The following is a 20,759-nucleotide window of genomic DNA, read 5'->3' as shown; positions in this document are numbered from 1 at the left end:
TCAATCTGATCCTAAATGGGTCCAAATTAAAGACCCAAATCGCTGTTGGAAGGTTCAAACCATAATTTGGGTTACAAACGGTTTCCAAACATAGCGTGCTTATAGTCGAATCGAGCGGCTCGACGAGAAAAATCCAACGAGCCCAAGATCGTCGAGTTCCGACAACATTAAGACCTTCAAATGTCTGACGAACGCAACACGAGCAAGGGATTCAATATCAGCCGTCCATCCAACCACTATTCATTTACCTCTGATCTCTCACCTATTTAAAAGTCATACCACTCAATATATCTATAAATAGAATATTCATTTCTCTTGAGAGGGGATTGAAGAAAGAAGAAGAGAAGAGAAGAAAAGAGAAGAAGAAGAAAAGGATAGGAGGGAAGAAACTCCTCGACTACCGTCAGAGTTCTGCTCAATTTCTCAGCGACGCTAGAGTTCTGCCCGATGCCCTAGTGACGCCGGAATTCTACCCGACTCCGAAATTCTGCCGAAGCGACGTCGGAATTCTGCCTAAGCTACTCCGGAATTCTTTCTGACGTTTAAGTGACGCCGAAACTCCGCCCGATTTTCAAGTGATGCCGGAATTCTAAGTAACTCTGAATTCAATCGAATACAACAACTTGTGTGTAACTAGATTTCAATCCGAAAGTAAATAATTGTAATCTGATCATCCTAAATTCTATGGACGAGTCAGCCTCTTGTATCTCAAGTAAATACTAGTTAAACTTTTTCAACTGGGTGTGGCCTTGTGGTTTTTTCCCTTTCCAGGATTTTCTGCGTAAAAATCTGGGTGTCTTTATTTCTCTCGTATTTGTGTGCTAGATATCCATACAATGCTGAGACGAAAATTTTCCAACTCTATCGCCGCGTATATTCTAGCCCGCAATTGTAATATAATATTTAAATTGTATTTAGGTTCACACTCAGTGGGCTCCGAAATGGTGGTTAAGTAGAAAATTACATATAAATCATAATTAATCGAACTAAATATCTCAAAAAAAATATTAACGAAATTAATTAATGGTTCAAATTATGCTTATCCAACAGGGGCTGTTTTGACTTTTGAGATTTTCCACCTATGTAAAATCAAATTAATGGCAGCTTCTTTTTATCACATCACTCTGATTAGTGGCAGTCTTCTAATACTTTTTTAGTTTTATTTTAGCATTTTTTATTTCTTCTTTTGGCCATCGGATCAAACCAGAGAGGGGAAGCCGAAAGGTTTTTCATTTTTTCCGATTTTCTTCTTTACATCTAATATCTATAAACTTATATAAAAAAGGTAAAAGAAAACAGATTTTTTTTTTCCTGTAATCTGAGAGTTAGAAATGAGAGAAAGCGGTTCTTAAAATATTGTTTCTCACTGTATTTTTCTGTACAATTGAACTGCTTTTTTGTGTCCAGAAATGAAGGATCGGTGCTGGATTTGCAAGAAATGGGAAGAGCATTTTTACTGGGATCATTTCGAAGAATCAAAATTTCACTTTATGAAGGTCATGAATGGAGATTTCACTCAGAAAATGGTAATTTTCAGCAGTATTTCCATGTTCTTCTGCTCTTCATCCTTTAAAAATCTTAAAAAAATAGATAATTTATGTATAAAAAGCTGAGGCCTTTAATGCACTCATTGGAATTTTCCTTTTTTCTTTGTTTGGTTCCTTTTCTCTCTTTGATTATGGAGTTCATGGTTGGAAATTTCTCTCAATACATAATATTTCTTGGCACTTTCATGCACTTCTCCACTTAATATATTTGTCTGTTATCAAAGATCTGATATGCAGATAGCAATGTTAATTCCAGCAATCAATGATGAACTGTCAATTTGGTTGATATCTCCCTAAATCTTGATAAATTTGTTGTCTATTTAGTTCTGGATTTAATATTTGGTTAAATTATGTGAATGATTGGTTCAACAGATCCTGGATTTAACTAAGAATGAAACTGAAAATGCAACAACAACAACAACAACATGAAGCCTTTGTCACACTAGGTGGGGTCGGTTAAAAGTCAAGTTATCATTTAAAAGATCATTTCGAATATTTTCTAATCAAGTCTTTTTAGGTCTACCTGTACCTTACTTAATATATGTCAAATGTAATACCTCAACTTTCCTAACCGGGTCATCAAAAGGCCTCCGTTTAATGTGACCAAATCATCTAAGGCGACTCTCTCTAATCTTATCTTCCATTGGAGCTACTCCAACCTTTTCACGTATATTCTCATTTCGTATCCTATCTCTAAGGGTAAAGTCACTCATCCACCTAAGCATCCTCATCGACCTAAGCATCCTCATCTCTGCAACACTCAACTTAGTATTATGCTTCTCTTTTAATAGCCAATGTTAGGCACCATAAAACATTGCAGGTCTCACCACCATCTTATAGAATTTACCCTTAAGTTTGAGGGGGACTTTTCTATTGCACAACAAGCCCGATGCATTCCTCCACTTCAACCATCCAACTTGAATTCTACTAATAATATCCCCATCTGTTTTTACCATCACTCTGAACAATAATCCAAGATATCTAAAACGTGTACTCTTATTAATGACTTGATCGCCCAAAGTCACAATCTCCTCACTAGGTCTATTGCTACTAAAATTTCGCTCTATATATTCAGTTTTAGATCTACTCAAGCGAAAACCTTTAGACTCTAAGGTTGACCTCCATAATTCAAGTTTACCTTCAACTCCCTCTCTAGTCTTATCAACAAGAAGAATATCATCAGCAAAAAGCATACACCAAGGTATATCCTCTTGCAAATGTCTAGTGAGAATATCCATGACTAAAGCAAAAAGATATGGACTTATGGCTGATCCTTCATGTAATCCAACCGAAATTGGAAAATATGTGGTCAAACCACTTTGTGCTTCAACACAAGTAATAGCTCCTGAAAATATAATTCCCCAAAAATAATGTTTAAATCCTACCCGAAATAGGATACAAAATAACCCCTTAATGTATAATGGAATGCTCCTTTTGTTTTTCTTTTCTGTTTCACTCTCTTACAATAAACTGTTGAAAAGTTTGTATGATTATTTGCATTTTATATATCATTAAAAGTTGAGGCTAATGATTCTTTCATGTGAAATATTCTTGAGAGCGATCTGTCTCTGAAACTCAATGCATTATTACATGAATGCAAATGTAAATTTTGAAATGTCTTGTCATCAATCGGTTCTTTTTTATAAACAAATGTTTTCATTCTTCAAATTTAAATATTTAATCCATACAACTTATAAAATTTGACACATTGTGCTTTTTTCATATTTGATCAAAGGAGTTACCGCTAAAATTTGTCAAGAACTTTAGAGTAGAACTGATTGATGTGGTTGCATTGGAAGCACCCAGTGGAAAATTATGGGAGATTGGCTTGTGTAAGGAACAAGATCACTTATACTTTAATGGTGGTTGGGAGAAATTCATAGAAGAAAATGAGGTAGAGGAATACTATATTCTGATTTTCGAGTATGTTAGTGATTCAAGATTTCGGGTTCGAATTTATGATAGAACTGGTTGTGTAAGAGCTTCTTGTAATCTGATCGACAACACCCGGGCCAAACAGAAGAATGTGGATCAAACTTTGCAAAATTTTCATAACTCACATTCCCCAAGAATTGATTATAATGATCATACAATGCTACATGAACAAGCAACTGATAACAAATCTGATTCCAGTGAAGGATTCATCAAAGATGAGGAGCACGGCATGGTTAAAGTTAAAGATGGTGAGCTCTATTTCTTTTCTTTTTCTTTTTTGATTGAATTATGAGTTCATAGCTGTAGAAGATTAAAAGAGAAAATTATTTAAAAACTGATCAAGTTAATGAAATTTTCAGATGTAAGGATTAGATATTCCAGAAATTGCAAAAAAGAAGTTGCAAAGTTGCCGCCTGAAGCAAAGTTATGTCTGATAAGTCTCAGATACAAAGTTAGGATATTGGAGCACAAGTTTCTAAGGAAACAAGGCAATTGTTCCTTTGTCAAACTTATTGCTCCATGGAGTATCAAACCTGTATCCTTCATAGTAAGATAGACTGAGCCTCTCTCTCTCTCTCTCTCTCTCTCTCTCTCTCTCTCTCACACACACACACACACACACACACACACACACTATATATATATATATGATTAGTAAATGCCATGCTCCATTATTGTTTGCACTGAAATTTTTTTCACAATGGTTTCGGGCGCTCCGCTAGGGTTTTCGCCTTAGCCGTCTCCCCGATCCTAGCTCTCTGACGTCCTTCTGCTCTTAGGGAAGTGTTTTTTTTGCCTTATCTCTGGTTTTAGTTTTGTTAGGTCATTTTCTCTTTGGTTTTACCAATTGTTTTTGCAGTACCTATTGTTTAGTCTTTGCGGATATGGTTGTCCGCCTTGCCGATTCTGGTTATTTGAATGGGATGCCCTCCTTTCGTTCATTCAAAGATGTTTTAGCTAATAACTCTCATTCTTCAAGTTTCCCGGATATGAAAATTTCTTCCCACTGCGGTATACCGTCACTTTGGATTTCGGAAGATGAAATTTTAGCTCTTGCTGCGCCTTTTGAGTTCGCCTTAGTTGAAAATTTTTCGTCTCGTCATCCTTCTCTTGAGGCTATTCGCAAATTTTTTTTTTTTTCAATTTGAAGCTTATTGGTGAGGTACCAATTACCATTCTCAATATGAGGCATGTGTTGATTAAGCTGGTTAATGATTTAGATTATTGTAGGGTGTTTGCTCACCTGTCTTACTTTGTGAACAATTGCTTTATGAATCTGTTCAAGTGGTCTCCTATATTTGATATTAAGGTGGAATCTCCTATAATCCCCATTTGGCTGTCTTTTCCCATCTTAGACCGCACTTATTCTCATCTCGGATATGTGGACCTCTGAAAGGACACTACTCGCGGCTACAGAGTGTAGAGAGGATACGCTCGCACCACCATGAGGGATAGAAATGATTATAGGCCTATGCACTCTTCACGAACGGGCTAATGGGAGAGCAGATTAGATCCTGCATACGATCAACCATTGAGCATAGCGGCTCTCGCCAGTGCATCCCTATGGGTGATAATATACATGACCTGATCAGTGTCACGGGGTTTCCCCCACCCTATACATCAGCTCGAGTGGGGTTTATTTATTGTGGAATTCCTTTTCCCACGAGCACAAACTCCCATGGTTAATTACATCTCAGGCCGGAGCCCGAGAATACTCTCGATTAATGATCCAATATTATTCTTCCCAAAAAAGGGGATTGACACAAAAAGGGAGACTAGGAAGTTCCTACTCAAAGGGAAAGAATGAGCTCAAGTGGCATAGTCAACATGCACGGTTCATTTCAACATCCTGAGGGACTACGACAGTAAGCAGAGAAAGCATACAGAGGGGAAGGATAGAAATGGTGTCATCCACGTGACGTAGATAGGTAGGATTTATAACTCCAGAAGAGAAGGAGATTTACCCACCGTTTAGGCATACTACGGGACACAAAATATATTAACATTGAATCCTAAATCTAAAGTGGGCTTAGTGTTCTACCAAACACTAACACCTGTGTCCTAGCTAATGCACTTGGACTTATATTCTGCCTGAAAATAAAAGTCAGCTAAACACCTAAGCGCGTAAAATTCATGCTGTCCAATCTTTATGAAAGATGGGTATGTAGTTTAATTTTTTGGAAGTAGGGTCGACATCTAGAGAGTTTTCTAATTGGCCATGAGCTTATGCAGGGTGAATGCTCCTAGAGTTAATGCAATTAAAATTTTAATTAAATTTATTTTCTAATGTAATGCATGCTAGTTGAAAATGCTAAAAATCATGAATGCTTGAGATTAAAAAAAAAAGACTTATATAAAAATAATTTTAGAAAAGACTGTATCTCCCCAGGTCCGGCACTTCATCCTTATAGGCTATATTATCCGGACTCTACCCGCTGGCAGAGAGGTGTCTTATTAGAAGGAGAAAAAGAGATGCAATAATATGTATGCGACCTGGACGATTCCGACTATTCCTTAGGTCGTTAAGTTTCTAAGTTATTTAATTTTTAAAATTTTGAATATTAATTACGAGTAGAAAATATTTTTTTTTCTAAAGAGCCAAGCGAAAACAGGTCAAGCACATGCAAAATAAGAAACATAGAAAAAAACATGTAATTTCTACTGTGCACACAAAATATAAATCCATAGAAACACAAAAAAAAAAGAAATGGTGGTCAGGCCCCATCGACAACAACCTTTATTCTAATCCTAATGAATGACGCATGTCTTAAAAGCCGGATATTTCATCTTCAAGTCTCCCTCTTCGAATGGATAGTCCTTCGGATCATCTCCCTTTGGATCGTCTCATTCGGACTCCGTTTGGTTCATCCTCCGGAAGGGTACCCAAATGATTTTTTTTTTTTGATAAAGGGCCTTTCTTATTCTCTTTGGGTACCGAGTGTTTGAAATGTCAGTCTTTTAAAGACTTTCACAACTCAATTACATCAAATTACATTACATTATAAAAAATAAATTCTAGACCCGGACTCCTACATGATTTTCCTAATAGAAATCACATGCAATTGATATAATAACCCAAGCAGTTAATAATTTATGCATAAAAAAACACACGCTTGGCCACGCTCTTTTAATTTTAAGGATGGGCTAATCAGTCTCTGGAGCATCTGTAGAAAACAGCATTAGTCTTAAAGCTTTAATGATCATTGCCCCCCCCCCTCCCTTTTTTTAGCATTGCATGAGCGTGACCACCTACATTAGTATCAAAATGGCCATAGCCCATTGACAATATAACGCACAAATCACATCACAAAGAGGAAGTATAATACAAAAACAAAAACAAAAACATGAGAACAATTATCACAATACATCAAAGCAAAACAAATCAAACAACACTAGTGCCACAAACAATCACATCACATCACATAAACAGAAAAGAGTAAACACCGACCATAATCCTAGAGCTAGAAGTGGTGCCTAACAAACAGTTCTATGTGTATGTAGTAGGCTATTGTGGCTTTGGATAGATCATAGGTAGGGTAGTTAGTTCAAATTGCCTAGAGTTCAAGTTTGTTGAAGGTCAAAAAGGGAAACTTTATTTAAAGTTTAAATATTAATAGATTGAGGTCTATTTTAATTAATTTAATTTGTTAATCCATTTTAATACTTAGGATAGTAATATTTAAAGTTTAAATTATATTAGTGAATTTTTAGACAGTCCGGGGTCCTATACGCCGGGCTGAGGGGGTCTAAAAGACCACTATTGGAAATGGGTTAGGTTTGGGGGCTCTAGCATTTCAGTTAAATATTAGGATTAAGGGGAGTAGTTAAGCTTTGAGTTTTTTGGATTCGGAGTTTTTTAGGCAAAGTTATGAATTTTCGAAGTTTGAACATTTATTGAATTATTAAAATTGCTTAACAAGGGGTCTTTTAGGGATTTTGTTCCAAATCAACCCTAAACTGTTTGGAATCACCGCCAAAGGTCAGAAATGACCTAAAGAGGTGTTCCTAAGTGTTTGGGGAAAATTTAGAATTTTTAATATTTTTTTTTATTATTTAATTAGAGCAAAAAGGTGATTTTTAGTTAATGCTAAATTAAGGTTTAAATTTAGGTCCAACGAAGAGGTCTTAATTATTTAAGGTTAATGGTTGAATTCTAAAGAGTTTGAGATATTATGGGTAATTTAATGGGTTGAAATGGATTTACTAGAATTTTTTGAAGTTATTGGGGCCTAATTAACTGGTAAATTAGGGTTTATTAATTAAGGGGTTTAAAAGGTCTTAAAAAATACTAGAAAATTCTGAAGGTTTAGAATATCACTAAGTTTAAATTTTTGAAGTTTCAAGTCAATCCAGGATCTACCCTAGCTCTTAGAATTTTTTTAAATTCGCTAGACGGGTTCTTAATTATTGTCCTTAGGGTGTCATTATATTAAGTAGGTTTAAATCAAGTTTTGGATTAACCATTGGGATAACATGCAAGGAAATGCAGCAAAATAAAACACAATAATTCCTAGGATCTAAGAGGGCCTAAACTAAGTGCTCGTGCGTCCTACACATGCGAAAAATGACAAAATAAGAAGCAAACGCGATTAATGATGCGAGTAGTGGATGATTGAAGCTCAAGCCCCCCACTAATGCTTCCCCTCCCCATGAATGCTATTCATAAACTTGATCAATGTTTAAAATTCTAAGTAGTGGATCTCTAAAAAATTAGAGATTTAATTATATAGGTAATTTTAAAATATTTAAAATACCCATAAATATAGAAATTTTGAAAAAATAAAATACTAAAATGTATTTCAATTAAAAGGATTCCTAACTATAGGAAAGATTCACTGGTCACCCAAGCAAGATTTTAAAATAATTAAGATATTAATTATTTAATTATTTAAATAATAGTTAAATAATCAAAAAAGACTTGGTTAGAAAATATTAGGAATGACCTTTCTTTATTAGATTTAAACGAGAATTTGACTTTTAATAGGACACAATGGAGATAAAGGATTCATATAGCCGACCCCACGTAGTGGGATAAAGGCTTGATGTTGTTGTTGTATCATATATATTTTATTTTTGAAAGTATGCTTACGAATTTTCAAAGTATAAAATAATTAAAGGGGATTTTAAAAAATAGTTTAAAATAATAAATATTTAAAAAATAATTATTAAATTACATTAAATTAAATAATTAAGGTTTCTGTAATTTTTGAAGAAATCTAATTAAAATAAGGTTTTAAAATAATTAAAATACTTATTTTAAAATAAAAACGGCGGCGGCGCGCCACGCGTCGCAAGCGAGTTCGCTGGCTCAAACCGCGAATGCGGTTTCCAATCATTAGCAATGATTGCGCTGTCACACAAGCGCTGTCACACAATCATTGCTAATGATTGGCGGCAGCGCGGTAATGATTTCGTGCGACTTAACCACATCAGCGCGGAATCTTTGCTGTCGGATCCGCGCGGTAACAGGATAGATGGATAGGATCTAGCCGAACGAGAGATCTAACCGCGGGATCGATTCAGGCATTCAGCGGTTCGAGTGAAACCACGAAACAACGAGATCTCTGTCGTTGATTAGATGATCGATGGTGGAGATCCCGTACAATCGAGGCTAGGGCAAATCCGAAGGCCAAAATGATAATTCGTCTCGTTTGATTGATACACTTAACCAAATCTTATGAGATTTTAAACAGAGGTATAATATGTGAAGAGCATCATTAGGGGGCCAAAATCGCGGTCTGAATAGTGCTGCTTGAAAAGCTATTTAACCCTATGTGTCCTAGGCTAGGATTTGCGATTTCACCTTGGTTAATGGACGGGTTTACCCGTTTAATGGCTTGTTGCACTTGTAGCTTGTCCACACTCCTTTTTGTAGAAGAAATCACGTTTTGAAACAGTGGATCGACGACAATCTTCTTTGGAACGTTTAGGGTATTGGTTCGCTGGAGAACTCACCGCCGACGGCTTTGACCGATCAAATTTGAATTGGGGAAGGTTGTTATGATGGAATAGGTCAATTTGACCCAATCAAGAGCTAATTAAGAATGGAATTATGCCTCCTAGCCGTTGTTTTGAATTCAAGCTCATTAGGAATGTAGTTAGGGCTCTAAATAGGATTAAACTGACCTAAATAGGTCAATTTGACCCAATTTAGACTTGGGTTGACCAAGTCAAAGTTTGACTTGATCACTTAGTCAACTTGACCCAAAGGATGAGTGGATTGAGCCAAGAATAAGTTTGAATTTGAATAGAGCATGAATCGACCCAATAGGGCTTAATGGGTCAAACTAAGTTAACCTGGTCAACCAGGTTGACCCAGGGTATAGGTCTGGGCCCAATAGGTTGGTCCGACTCACTAAGTGCAAGGGTGGAGAAAATTGAGCCTGAGAAGCTCTGTATTTGATTTAAAATCAAGTAAAGGGATTTAGGTCAATTTGGGTCAACCTAGGTTGACCTAGTCAACCAAGTTGACCCAAGGCCTGGGTCTGGGCTCAACAGACTTGGTATGACCCACCAAATGCAAGGGAGGTGGTCTTGGGACTTGGCCTGGTTAATTTGACCAGGTCAACCCCTTTGACCCAGGGTTTGGAGAAAAACAAGGTCAACATGATCCTTAATGGTTTTGTTCCTTCTTTGGCCAGCCTCTTAAAACCGATCATGCCACTGCTTGTCGCTTTAGGCCGCCGGTTGCTCGAGTTCTGGTTGAGTTGGATATTACCAAACACTATCCTAACCAAGTGTGGGTTGGTCTCAAAAAGTTGGGCTATGTTTAGGCTATTGTCATGGAAGAATTCCTTTCTTATTGTTCGTACTGTAAATCCCTTAACATTCGAAGGTGGAATGTAGTACAATGAACACTATTCCTCATATTGTTCCCTCTCCTAATGCGGGTATTCAGGGTGTTTTGCCAACCACTGTAGAGCAATTCAATAATAAGGTTGATTTGGATTTACAATGGAGGCTATTATTGTTGGTGATGGTCATTTAGAATTTTTTGCTGATGCTGGTGGCTTGGGCTTGCCCAATCCTGTGGTTTCCCCTACGACTGCTTTTGGTTGTATTGCTGGGCTTCCTAAATCAGTGGTTTTGATCTCGGATGGTTTGGATGCTGATGGTTTTGAGGTAGTGGATCCTCTTATCACTATTTCTGATTATCCTATGCGAGAGGCTGATGAATCTCTAGCTGTCATTGGGAAGGATCCTTTGTGTTTTGCTCCAGCTGTCTCTCCTATTTTGAAAGTGGTTAACATGGAATTGTGTTGTGTTAACACAATGGTGTTGAATGATTCATTAAATGAATTGTCTGATGTTGTTGTTGAATCTGCTATGCCCTCTTCTTCTTTTATAATTTCTTATGGCACGGTTGAGATCCCTATTTCTATTATTTCAAATGTGAATTTAAAAGCTCAATTGGATATGTCTTTGCATGATTTTTGTGTGAACCAATCGGATTGGCTTGAAGACAACTTGTACCCGCTTGGTGAGGGTGAGGAGGAGGATTTGGAGGGGGTCGAAGAGGATCTTCATGGCTTGTTTAACTTGAATGTAAATCACATAGCTGAAAAGGCCTTCTCCCATGGAGGTGGTAACCATCGGGGGCGTAAAAACAAAATGAAGTAACTATGGTGGTTCTCTTTTCGGTGGGAGCCTTCTTTTGTGTTGTTGGTTTATATGTGTCACTTTGTTGGTTGCTTAGAGTTCGGGTTTTTGAGGCTGTGCTTGTTTCTATTTTACGTGGATGTGGTGCTGGGGATTGGATTAGCGGTTGCTTCGTTTTCTTATGGGCAATAATGTTACGAGTTTTTGCTCTCCACATGGAATGCCGAGGCTTGTTGGCAACAATTGGTGGTGACTCAGCTTTTTCTATTTGGTAGCCACTGCTTATGGATGGTCCTAACCCGACGTCTGGGTGGTTGCAAGAAACTCTGTGCCAATTTTTGAGCCCGGATGACTACCTCATCTTTTCAATTTTTTGCAGTGTACCTTTCTTTCTTAGTTGTTGGGTTGGTTGTATCATCTTTCTTTGTTGGAATAAAATCATCCTTTGATTAAAAAAAAATGCCATACTCCCTAAGTTTATGTCCATAATCAATTAGCACTTTGGAATCTATACAATTTACCAAAGAAACATATCATATTATCTTTGTTGTGTTACTTGCATTTTCTGCTAATCGAGTTTGAAATTCTGTAGCTTATTAATCTTTACAAAAATGATGATTGTAAGCTGATATATTCTTATATTACATACATAAAAAGTTAATTATTTCTATTTTTATGCAGACCATTCCTCTTCCATTTGTATCTGAACACCTTCCTCAAAAACCAAATGGAATTACTGTCTACAATCAAAGCAATAAGAAATGGTTTGTGAACTGCAGCTCGAACAAAAATTCCTTTGGATTTTCAGGAAAATCAGTGTCTGCATTATTCCATGAAAATAAAATTCAGAAGGGTGATGCTTGTGTGTTTGAGCTTAAGGAAAAAAGAAAGGTGGTAGAATTGCAAATGCGCATTGTGAGAGCAAAGGAAGTTTTTTCTATATTAACAAAAGAATGTTTTTAGATGAAGATGAAGGTTGCTTATGTAAATAGGGATTTTATGAGGTGTTTTGCAGTTTTGTTGGTTTGATATTTTCATGCTTTTTTTTAATTACACCCAAACTTTTGTTACTTTTCATAATTTTCTTATAATTTAGTAGGAAGTTCTCATTCACAATTTCATAAATGTTGACACTTTTTTTTTCAACATAGCTACAAAAACTTATATTTATTAAATTAGTTGTTAATCATAAATTTTTCTAAAATATTTGATATTAAGATAATTAATGCTTGTTTTATATAATTTATTGATGATTTGCTTATTTCTTTCATATACAAAAATATTATTGTATTTAGTTGTCAAAATATTTTTAAGTAAATTTTTAAAAAAATTATATAAGAAAATATTTAATTTTAAGTTATGGCACTTAAAGAAAAAAATTTTGTGTGGCTGTGAAGTTATAGCAATTTTATTATTTGATTGTAAAAATACATACTTTTATCATAATTATATCTTTTATGAGACTTTATCTATTTTTTTCATGTTATCAAAGTTTATTTAAATATTTTCTAAATATTTATTAGGCTTGTTGTGTTTTGAATATTCACAGTGATAGAGAAATATATAGTTTAATGTCTTAGCTTTATACGAAGATCCAACACATAATCAAATCAAAGAAGGGGTGCTATTTCTACAAGAGACCAAGAATTTTATGTCGAAAATCCTAAAAAGGAAAAAAAACATGGGACCTACATGATGCATATAATATCGTGAAAATTGGAAGAATCAGAATTGATATGTTCATATCGTCGGTATGATCATAATCGACTGGCGACGGAGGTATCATACACACTATGTAATATATAATTATATATACATAACATATTAAAGAATCTTAGATCATTGAAGTAATAATCTAATCAATTGTAGAAAAATTCGTCTTTTTCTGAGCCCGATTGGCTTTATCGTCATTTTTATTTTTGGCTGTGTAATCTTCCTTTTTGCTTGGTTTAACTGATTGTATCCTTGTTCATTGATAGAATAAAATCATCCTTTATTTATATATATTGATAAGACAATAAAAAATCAAAATATTTATTAGGCTTGACTAATAAACTTTATCATTAATAAATGTTATGAATGTCTATTTAAACATTTTCAAAAAAAAAAATTCAAATATAGCTAATAGGCTTAACTGGTTGTATTCTTGTTCATTGATAGAATAAAATCATCCTTTGTTTATATATATTGATAAGACAATAAAAAATCAAAATATTTATTAGGCTTGACTAATAAACTTTATCATTAATAAATGTTATGAATGTCTATTTAAACATTTTCAAAAAAAAAATTTCAAATATAGCTAATAGGCTCTAAATAAATGTATTTCTCATAGGATGCATATGAAATAATTATTAATTATATAAGCCAAAATTTAGCGATTATAATTTTCAATATTTTATCTATATTAATCCTTAATTCGTGATCATGACTAAAATTCTTTTAATAGAATTAATTTATTATTATTTTTTTCAATTAATCAATCAGAATTGGCTTGATGGCAGCCATAGTAATTAATGGCAGTCTTATCATATCTTCTACAGACTTTTTCATATCTTCTTACGGTAACCAGATTAAACCAGAGAGTGTTGAAAGGGCCACAGAAATCCTTTTTCGAACAATTTTCAATCTAATATTTACAAGGATTTTTATTTTTTGTTGAGAGGTAAAAGGAAAACAAATATGGTTTTTTCATTTCTCTTTTACTTAGAAATGAGAAGAGGGCGGTTTATAAAATATTGTTTCACTGTATTTTTCTGTACAATTGAAGAACTATTTGGTTTCCAGAAATGAAGGATCGGTGCTGGATTTGCAAGAAATGGGAAGAGCATTTTTACTGGGATCATTTTGAAGAATCAAACTTTCACTTTATGAAGGTCATGAATGGAGATTTTACTCAGAAAATGGTAATTTTCAGCAGTATTTCCATGTTCTTCTGTTCTTCATCCTCTAAAAATCATAAAAAATATATATTTTATGAATACAAAGCTGAGGCCTTTAATGCACTCATTGGAATTTTCCTTTTTTCTTTGCTTGGCCTAAACTCTCTGCTCCAGTTTTCTGACTTCTCCGTTTTCAGTCCGGCGGCTGCAAACGCCGGCCGATCCTTTCATATTATCTCAATGGGAGATTCATCGGCCTCACCTTCTTCGCCGACAGCCAGGGCCTTACCTGCTTCTTCTTCTCAAACCGAAACTATCATACCCTCTATACTTAAATTTCTAGTATCCAATATGAAAAACGCATTCACATTCAGCTTCTCCCAGACAACTACCCTACTTGGAGATCACAATCTTCAAACTTTTTGTTGCCAATGGTTTCTCAGGTCACCTAGACGGCAGCACACGGTGCCCTCCTAAGCATGTTTTCTCTACATAAAACCAACTTACAACTAATCCCCTGTTTTCTTCTTGGCTCTTGGTGGATCAAAATCTGTGTGTTTCCCTTTTCTCCACTATTTCTCCATCCATTTTATCCTATATTCTCAATCTGGAACATGCTCCTTAATCTGGTCCACTCTTGAACACTAGTTCTACTCAACAAATCTTTCTAGAGTGATTCAATTAAAGAATGAGCTGCATTCTATTTCAATGCAAAATCAGTCTATACAAGCTTATCTTTCTCATGTAGCTGCCGGCGGAAGTATCGACAACTAAAATGTCATTCTTTATATTCTCAATAGGTTACCTACTTCCTATCAAGCCTTTATAACTGCAATTCAGACCAAACTCACGCAAGTTAGTCTAGATGATCTTTATTCCCTTCTCCATAGTGAAGAAGTAAACCAGACGACTGGTGCCATAAAAGAACTTACCGTTATTGATCCTAGTCACATTTTGCACTAACAACCAATCGTGGACGAGGTCGTGGCCTCTCTGCTTACACTCGAGGTCGTGGACGTCTATCTCCTTTAGCAAACTCTTTTCGATCAAGACAGTCAAATTTAATGGTGATTGCCAAATCTGTGGAAAACGTGGGCATTCTGCACTCTTCTGTTGGCACCGTTCCAACTTACAATACTCACCCAGCACTCAAATGGTTAATGTTGCATTCCTAGCCGACTCTACAACAACCTCATGGTACCTTGATCGTGGAGCTACATCCTATCTTACTCCGGATGCACAAGTTCTTCAGCAACAGTCTGCATACACTAGTAATAAGCAGGTTCTTATTGGCAATGGCAACTCACTCCCAATCCTCCATTAGAGTAAAGGTTTACTTCCAACACCCTAGTAAGCTTTCCCTCACTCCACTGTTACATGTGTCACATCTTACTCATAATCTCATCTCAATCTCTAAACTAATTGAAGATAATAATTGTTCCGTTACATTTAACAAAACTGGTTTTCTTGTCAAGGACTTGACGACCAATCAACCAATTCGCCACGGTCCTTGCCGTAATGGGCTCTACCCCCTCTTCTCTTACTCTTCCATAGCTCCAGCTACTGCGGCTACAACATCCATCGTCCCCAACTCATCATCTGAACTGTGGCACCAACGATTGGGTCACCCCAATTCATCGACTCTAGCTGCTATTCTCAAACACCTTCCTATGTTATGGATTTCCTCTTCTTCCAAATTTTGTAATTCTTGTGCTCTAGCTAAGAGTCACAAGTTATCTTTTATTAGTTCTAATCATGTATCCAAATTTCCACTTGAACTAATACATTTTGATGTTTAGGGTCCTTTGATTATCTCTCGTGCGGGTTTTCGATATTATTTAATCTTAATTGATGATTACTCGCATTACTCTTGGCTTTATCCTCTCAAATTAAAATCTAAAGTAACTTCAACAATTGTTCATTAAAAAATTCAATTGAAAAACACCTCAATCAATCCATAAGAACTCTTTGTACCGGTGGTGGTGATGAGTTTCTCAATAATAACTTACGCAATTTCCTATTCAAAAACGGTATCCATCATCAATATGCATGCTCCCATACTCCTCAACAAAATGGCATTGCTGAACGCAAACACCGCCATATTCTCGGCACTATATGAGCTCCTCTAATTGACTCAAACCTCTCAGCTTCATTTTGGCTAGATGCAATTCTAACTACAATCCAATGTATCTAATAAATAGACTACCTTCTTCATCTACCTTCTCCACTTCACCTTATCAACTACTTTATCAAACTCCATCTAACTATGTACATCTTCACCGATTTGGTTGTCGTTGCTATTCCTGGCTTTGACCTTATGCTTCTCACAAACTAGCCACTTGCTCTGCCGCTTGTATATTCTTGGGCTATGCAACCTCTCAAAAAGGCTACATATGCTTTAATCCACTTACCAACCATGTCATAGTTTCTCGACATGTCCAATTTGATGAATCATATACTCACCTACCCAATCACACAACTCCAACTACTGCTTCACCAATCCAGACCGTTCTACCACCCTTCCCACCAAGTCTACCCACTTTAGTCGAAACCTCTCCTTTAGAACCTTCAACTGCTCGACAAATAAATCCGATCCCATCCTCCTCACTTTCATCTTCCACTTCCACTCCATGTACTAATTCAAGCCCTTCCTCATCTTCTACACCTTCAACCAATCTCAATACAAATCCACCAATTGCACATCGCCATCCTATGACTACTCGCCTACAAACTGGAAGCTTAAAACCTCATCACATTCTAGATCTTCAACATACTGTCTCATCCACTCCAACCAGCTATACTATAGCAGCCAAACGTCCTCAATGGCGCGTAGCCATGTCATCTGAATTCAATGCCCTTCAATCTCAAGGCACTTGATCTCTTGTACCCCCACCTCAAAATCAACACATCATTGGATGCAAATGGTTTTATCATATTAAACGTCATGCCTATGACACTATAGCTCGCTACAAATCTCGCCTAGTTGCTCAAGGATTCAAGCAAGAGTATGGGATAGATTATCAAGAAACTTTTAGTCCCGTGGTTAAATTTTCAACCATTAGAACGTTTATCACAGTTGTATTACACCATGGTTGGTCTATCCTTCAACTAGATGTTGTTAATGCCTTCTTACATGGTAATCTTACAAAGACCATATACATGCCCCAATCCCAAGGTTTTCAAGATACTCAAAAACCCGCTCATGTTTGCAAATTGCACAAAGCTATTTATGGTCTTAAGCAAGAGTCAAGACAATGGTTTGAAACCTTATCCTCATTTTTTCAAACCAAAGGTTTTCCTATTAGTTCAACGGACCCATCGTTCTTTATTTTTGAGCTCAATGGTATACGGGTTTACTTGCTCATTTAGGTTGATGACATCCTCATTTTTTGATGTGATTCACACTTCATTTTGACCTTACTACAGCAGCTACATCAGAAATTTCAAATCAGGAACCTTGGTACTCTTTCCCGGTTCCTCGGCATTGACTTCACACGATCTTCGGATAGCTACAATCTCTCACACCAAAGCTATATTGAACAACTGTTATCCAATTCAGCAATGTCTTCTTGCAAGCCTCTCGCCACTCCCCTTCCTTCAAATTGACCAACCGATCCAAATCTCGATATTGCGCTTACAGCTAACCAGCTCATTTTTGGCAAATTGTTGGTTCCCTTAGCTATTTAACAAATACCAGACCAGATATTGCTTTTGCTGTAAACAAATAATGTTAAAATATGCATCAACCTTCACTTGGTCACTTCCAATTATGCTGTTAACGACACCACATCCATTTCACAGAAACAAGAAGCACAACTCTCTGCTCCAGCTTTCTGATCACTTCTCCGTTTTCAGTCAGACGGCTGTATAGGATTTTGTCAGTCTTATGTAACCACATTTGGGTAGTTTACTAATTACTTCTCTAGTAGTCTTTAGATAAAATGCAATACCATGTATTCATTGAATCGATATACAGAATCACTGTTTTCCTCACACTGGCTGCTCTGCTTAAATTCTCGGCCATGACCGAGCTCCTTCAAGCTGCATTTTGATATTTCACAATTTCCAGCAATCAATGATGAACTTTCAATTTGTTTGATATCTCCCTAAATCTTGATAAATTTGTTGTCTATTTAGTTCTGGATTTAAGATTTGGTTAAATTATGTGAATGATTGGTTCAACAAATCCTGGATTCAACTAAGAATGAAACTGAAATAGAATTTTCCAAAGATCCTGTTTACAGGATTTAAGCTAAATCATGTTTAAATCCAACCTGAAACAGGATAGAAAACAGCCCCTTTATGCATTATGGAGTGCTCCTTTTCTTTTTATTTTTTTCTTTTTCTGTTTTACTCTTTTACAATAAACTGTTGAAAATTTGTATGATTCTTTGCATTTTATATATCATTAAAAGTTGTGGCTGATGATTCTTTCTGGTGAAATATTCTTTAGAGCAATCTGTCTCTGAAACTCAATGCACAGTGTAAAATTTGAAATGTCTCGTCATCAATCTGTTCTTTTTTATAAACAATTGTTTTCATTCTTCAAATTAAAATATTTGACGCATATAACTTATAAGATTTCACAAATTGTGTATGATAAAAGGAGTTACCGCCAAAATTTGCCAAGAACTTTAGAGTAGAACTGATTGATGTGGTTGAGTTGGAAGCACCCAGTGGAAAATTATGGGAGATTGGCTTGTGTAAGGAACAAGATCACTTATACTTTAATGGCGGTTGGGAGAAATTCATAGAAGAAAATGAGGTAGAGGAATACTATATTCTGATTTTCGAGTATGCTGGTGATTCAAAGTTTCAGGTTCGAATTTATGATAGAACTGGCTGTGTAAGAGCTGCTTCTAATCTGATTGACAACACCCGGGCCAAACAGAAGAATGTGGATCAAACTTTGCAAAATTTTCATAACTCACATTCCTCAAGAACTGATTGTAATGATCATCCAATGTTACATGAACAACCAACTGATAACAGATCTGATTTTAGTAAAGTATTTATCAAAGATGAGGAGCATGGCATGGGTAAAGATAAAGACGGTGAGCTCTATTTCTTTTTTTTTATTTATTTATTGAATTATGAGTTTATAGTAAGATTAAAAGAGAAAATTATTTAAAAACTGATGAAGTAAATGAAATTTTCAGATGGAAGGATTGTATATTCCAGAAATTGCAAAAAGGAAGTTGCAGAGTTGCAGCCTGAAGCAAAATTAAGTTTGATGAGTCTCAGATACAAAGTTAGGATATTGGAGCGCAAGTTTGGAAGCAAACAAGGCAATTGTTCCTTTGTCAAACTTTTTACATGGAGTATGGGAGCTAGACCCTTCATGGTAAGATAGACTGAACCCACCTCTCTCTCTCTCTCTCACACACACACACACACACACCCTATGTATGATTATTTTATGTTGAGAAATGACATACCTCCTAAAAATTATTAAAGAATTTGCCCAAATGAAGCCCCATGTGCTTTCTTATTACCCTTGAAAATATATATGCATCATTTTGTGATTCCTGCTGATTCAATTCTATGAACATTCTTCAAGTTTATGTTCATAATCAATGAGTACTTTGGAATCTAAATAATTTGTTAAGGTTTTGTTTGAGACAGCTTTCTTACTGCTTCTTAAAGCTGTTTTTTAAAAAATTGCTTCAAAAAACAGTAAGAAAACCGTTCGAAATGAAGCCTAAGAAACATATCAGATTATCTTATGCTGTATTACTTGCATTTTCTGTCAATTGAATTTGAAATTCTGTAGCATATTAAACTTTACAAAAATGATGATTGTAAGCTGATATATTCTTATATTACATACATAAAAAGTTAATTATTTCTATTTTTTATGCAGGCAATTCCTCTTGCATTTGTATCTAAACACCTTCCTCAAAAACCAAATGGAATTACTGTCTACAATCAAAGCAATAAGAAATGGTATGTGAACTGCAGCTGCAGAAGCTCCTCTTGGGGCTTTGCTGGAAAATCACTGTTTACATTATTACAAGAAAATAAAATTCAGAAGGGTGATGCTTGTGTGTTTGAGCTCAAGGAAAAAGGCAAGGTGGTGGAATTGCAAATGCGCATTGTGAGCGCAAAGGAAGTTCTTTCTATATTAACAAAAGAATGTCTTTAGATGAAGATGAAGGTTGCTTATGTAAATAGGGATTTTATGAGGTGTTTTGCAATTTTGTTGGTTTGATATTTTGATGTTTTTATATTAATTACACCCAAGCTTTTGTTACTTTTCATATTAATGTTTTCATATTTTGGTTGTAATTTAGTAGGAAAAGTTCCTTCACAATTTCATTTATGTTGACTTTTTTTTTTCCCAACATATATTCAAAATTTTATATTAATTAATTTAGTTGTCACTCATAAATTTTCTAAAATATTTGATATTAATATAATGAATGCTTATTTTATATTATTTGTTGATGATTTTCTTATTTCTTTCATACACAAAAATATTATTGTATTTAGTCTAGAACATATTTGTATGTAATTTTTTTAAAAATTATATATGAAAAATATTTATTTTTAAGTTATGGCACTTAAAAAAAAATAATATTATGTGGCTGTGAGTTTTGTTTGATTGTGAAAATCCATACTTTTGTCATAATTATACCTTTTATGAGACTTTATCTATATATTTTTTCATGTTATAAATGTTTATTTAAATATTTATTAGGCTTTACTAATAAACTTTATTATTAATAAATGTTATTAATGCTTATTTAAATATTTTCAAAATAAAAATATTCAAATATAGGTAATAGGCTCTAAA

The 20,759-nt window shown here is 35.2% G+C and overlaps 2 protein-coding genes across 4 annotated transcripts; both read left to right on the top strand.

The window, feature by feature from the left end:
- The first annotated feature begins 1,116 nt into the window (after positions 1-1,116).
- Positions 1,117-12,200, top strand: LOC110109231 (B3 domain-containing protein Os03g0622100). 2 transcript variants are annotated; one of them, XM_028700432.1, is made up of 5 exons: positions 1,117-1,224; positions 1,408-1,526; positions 3,283-3,730; positions 3,842-4,029; positions 11,763-12,200. In XM_028700432.1, exons 2-5 carry the CDS (start codon positions 1,410-1,412, stop codon positions 12,042-12,044), a joined length of 1,035 nt encoding a protein of 344 aa, XP_028556265.1. In that variant the 5' UTR covers positions 1,117-1,224; positions 1,408-1,409; the 3' UTR covers positions 12,045-12,200. The 2 variants fall into 2 exon arrangements, with proteins under 2 accessions (XP_028556265.1, XP_020695852.1); XM_020840193.2 differs by having other exon boundaries at positions 1,161-1,285.
- A 1,436-nt stretch (positions 12,201-13,636) lies between these two features.
- Positions 13,637-20,291, top strand: LOC110109224 (B3 domain-containing protein Os03g0622100-like). Of its 2 annotated transcripts, XM_020840184.2 has the most exons (5): positions 13,637-13,746; positions 13,869-13,987; positions 18,570-19,017; positions 19,123-19,307; positions 19,827-20,291. In XM_020840184.2, the coding sequence occupies exons 2-5, from the start codon at positions 13,871-13,873 to the stop codon at positions 20,106-20,108; spliced, it is 1,032 nt and encodes a 343-aa protein (XP_020695843.1). In that variant the 5' UTR covers positions 13,637-13,746; positions 13,869-13,870; the 3' UTR covers positions 20,109-20,291. The 2 variants fall into 2 exon arrangements, with proteins under 2 accessions (XP_020695843.1, XP_028556273.1); XM_028700440.1 differs by lacking the exon at positions 13,637-13,746 and having other exon boundaries at positions 13,783-13,987.
- The last annotated feature ends 468 nt before the right edge of the window (positions 20,292-20,759 follow it).

The sequence above is a fragment of the Dendrobium catenatum genome, unplaced genomic scaffold (genome assembly GCF_001605985.2).
Source record: "Dendrobium catenatum unplaced genomic scaffold, ASM160598v2 fragScaff_scaffold_1520, whole genome shotgun sequence".
Taxonomy (NCBI): domain Eukaryota; kingdom Viridiplantae; phylum Streptophyta; class Magnoliopsida; order Asparagales; family Orchidaceae; genus Dendrobium; species Dendrobium catenatum.
This window is presented reverse-complemented; position numbering and strand designations above follow the sequence as displayed.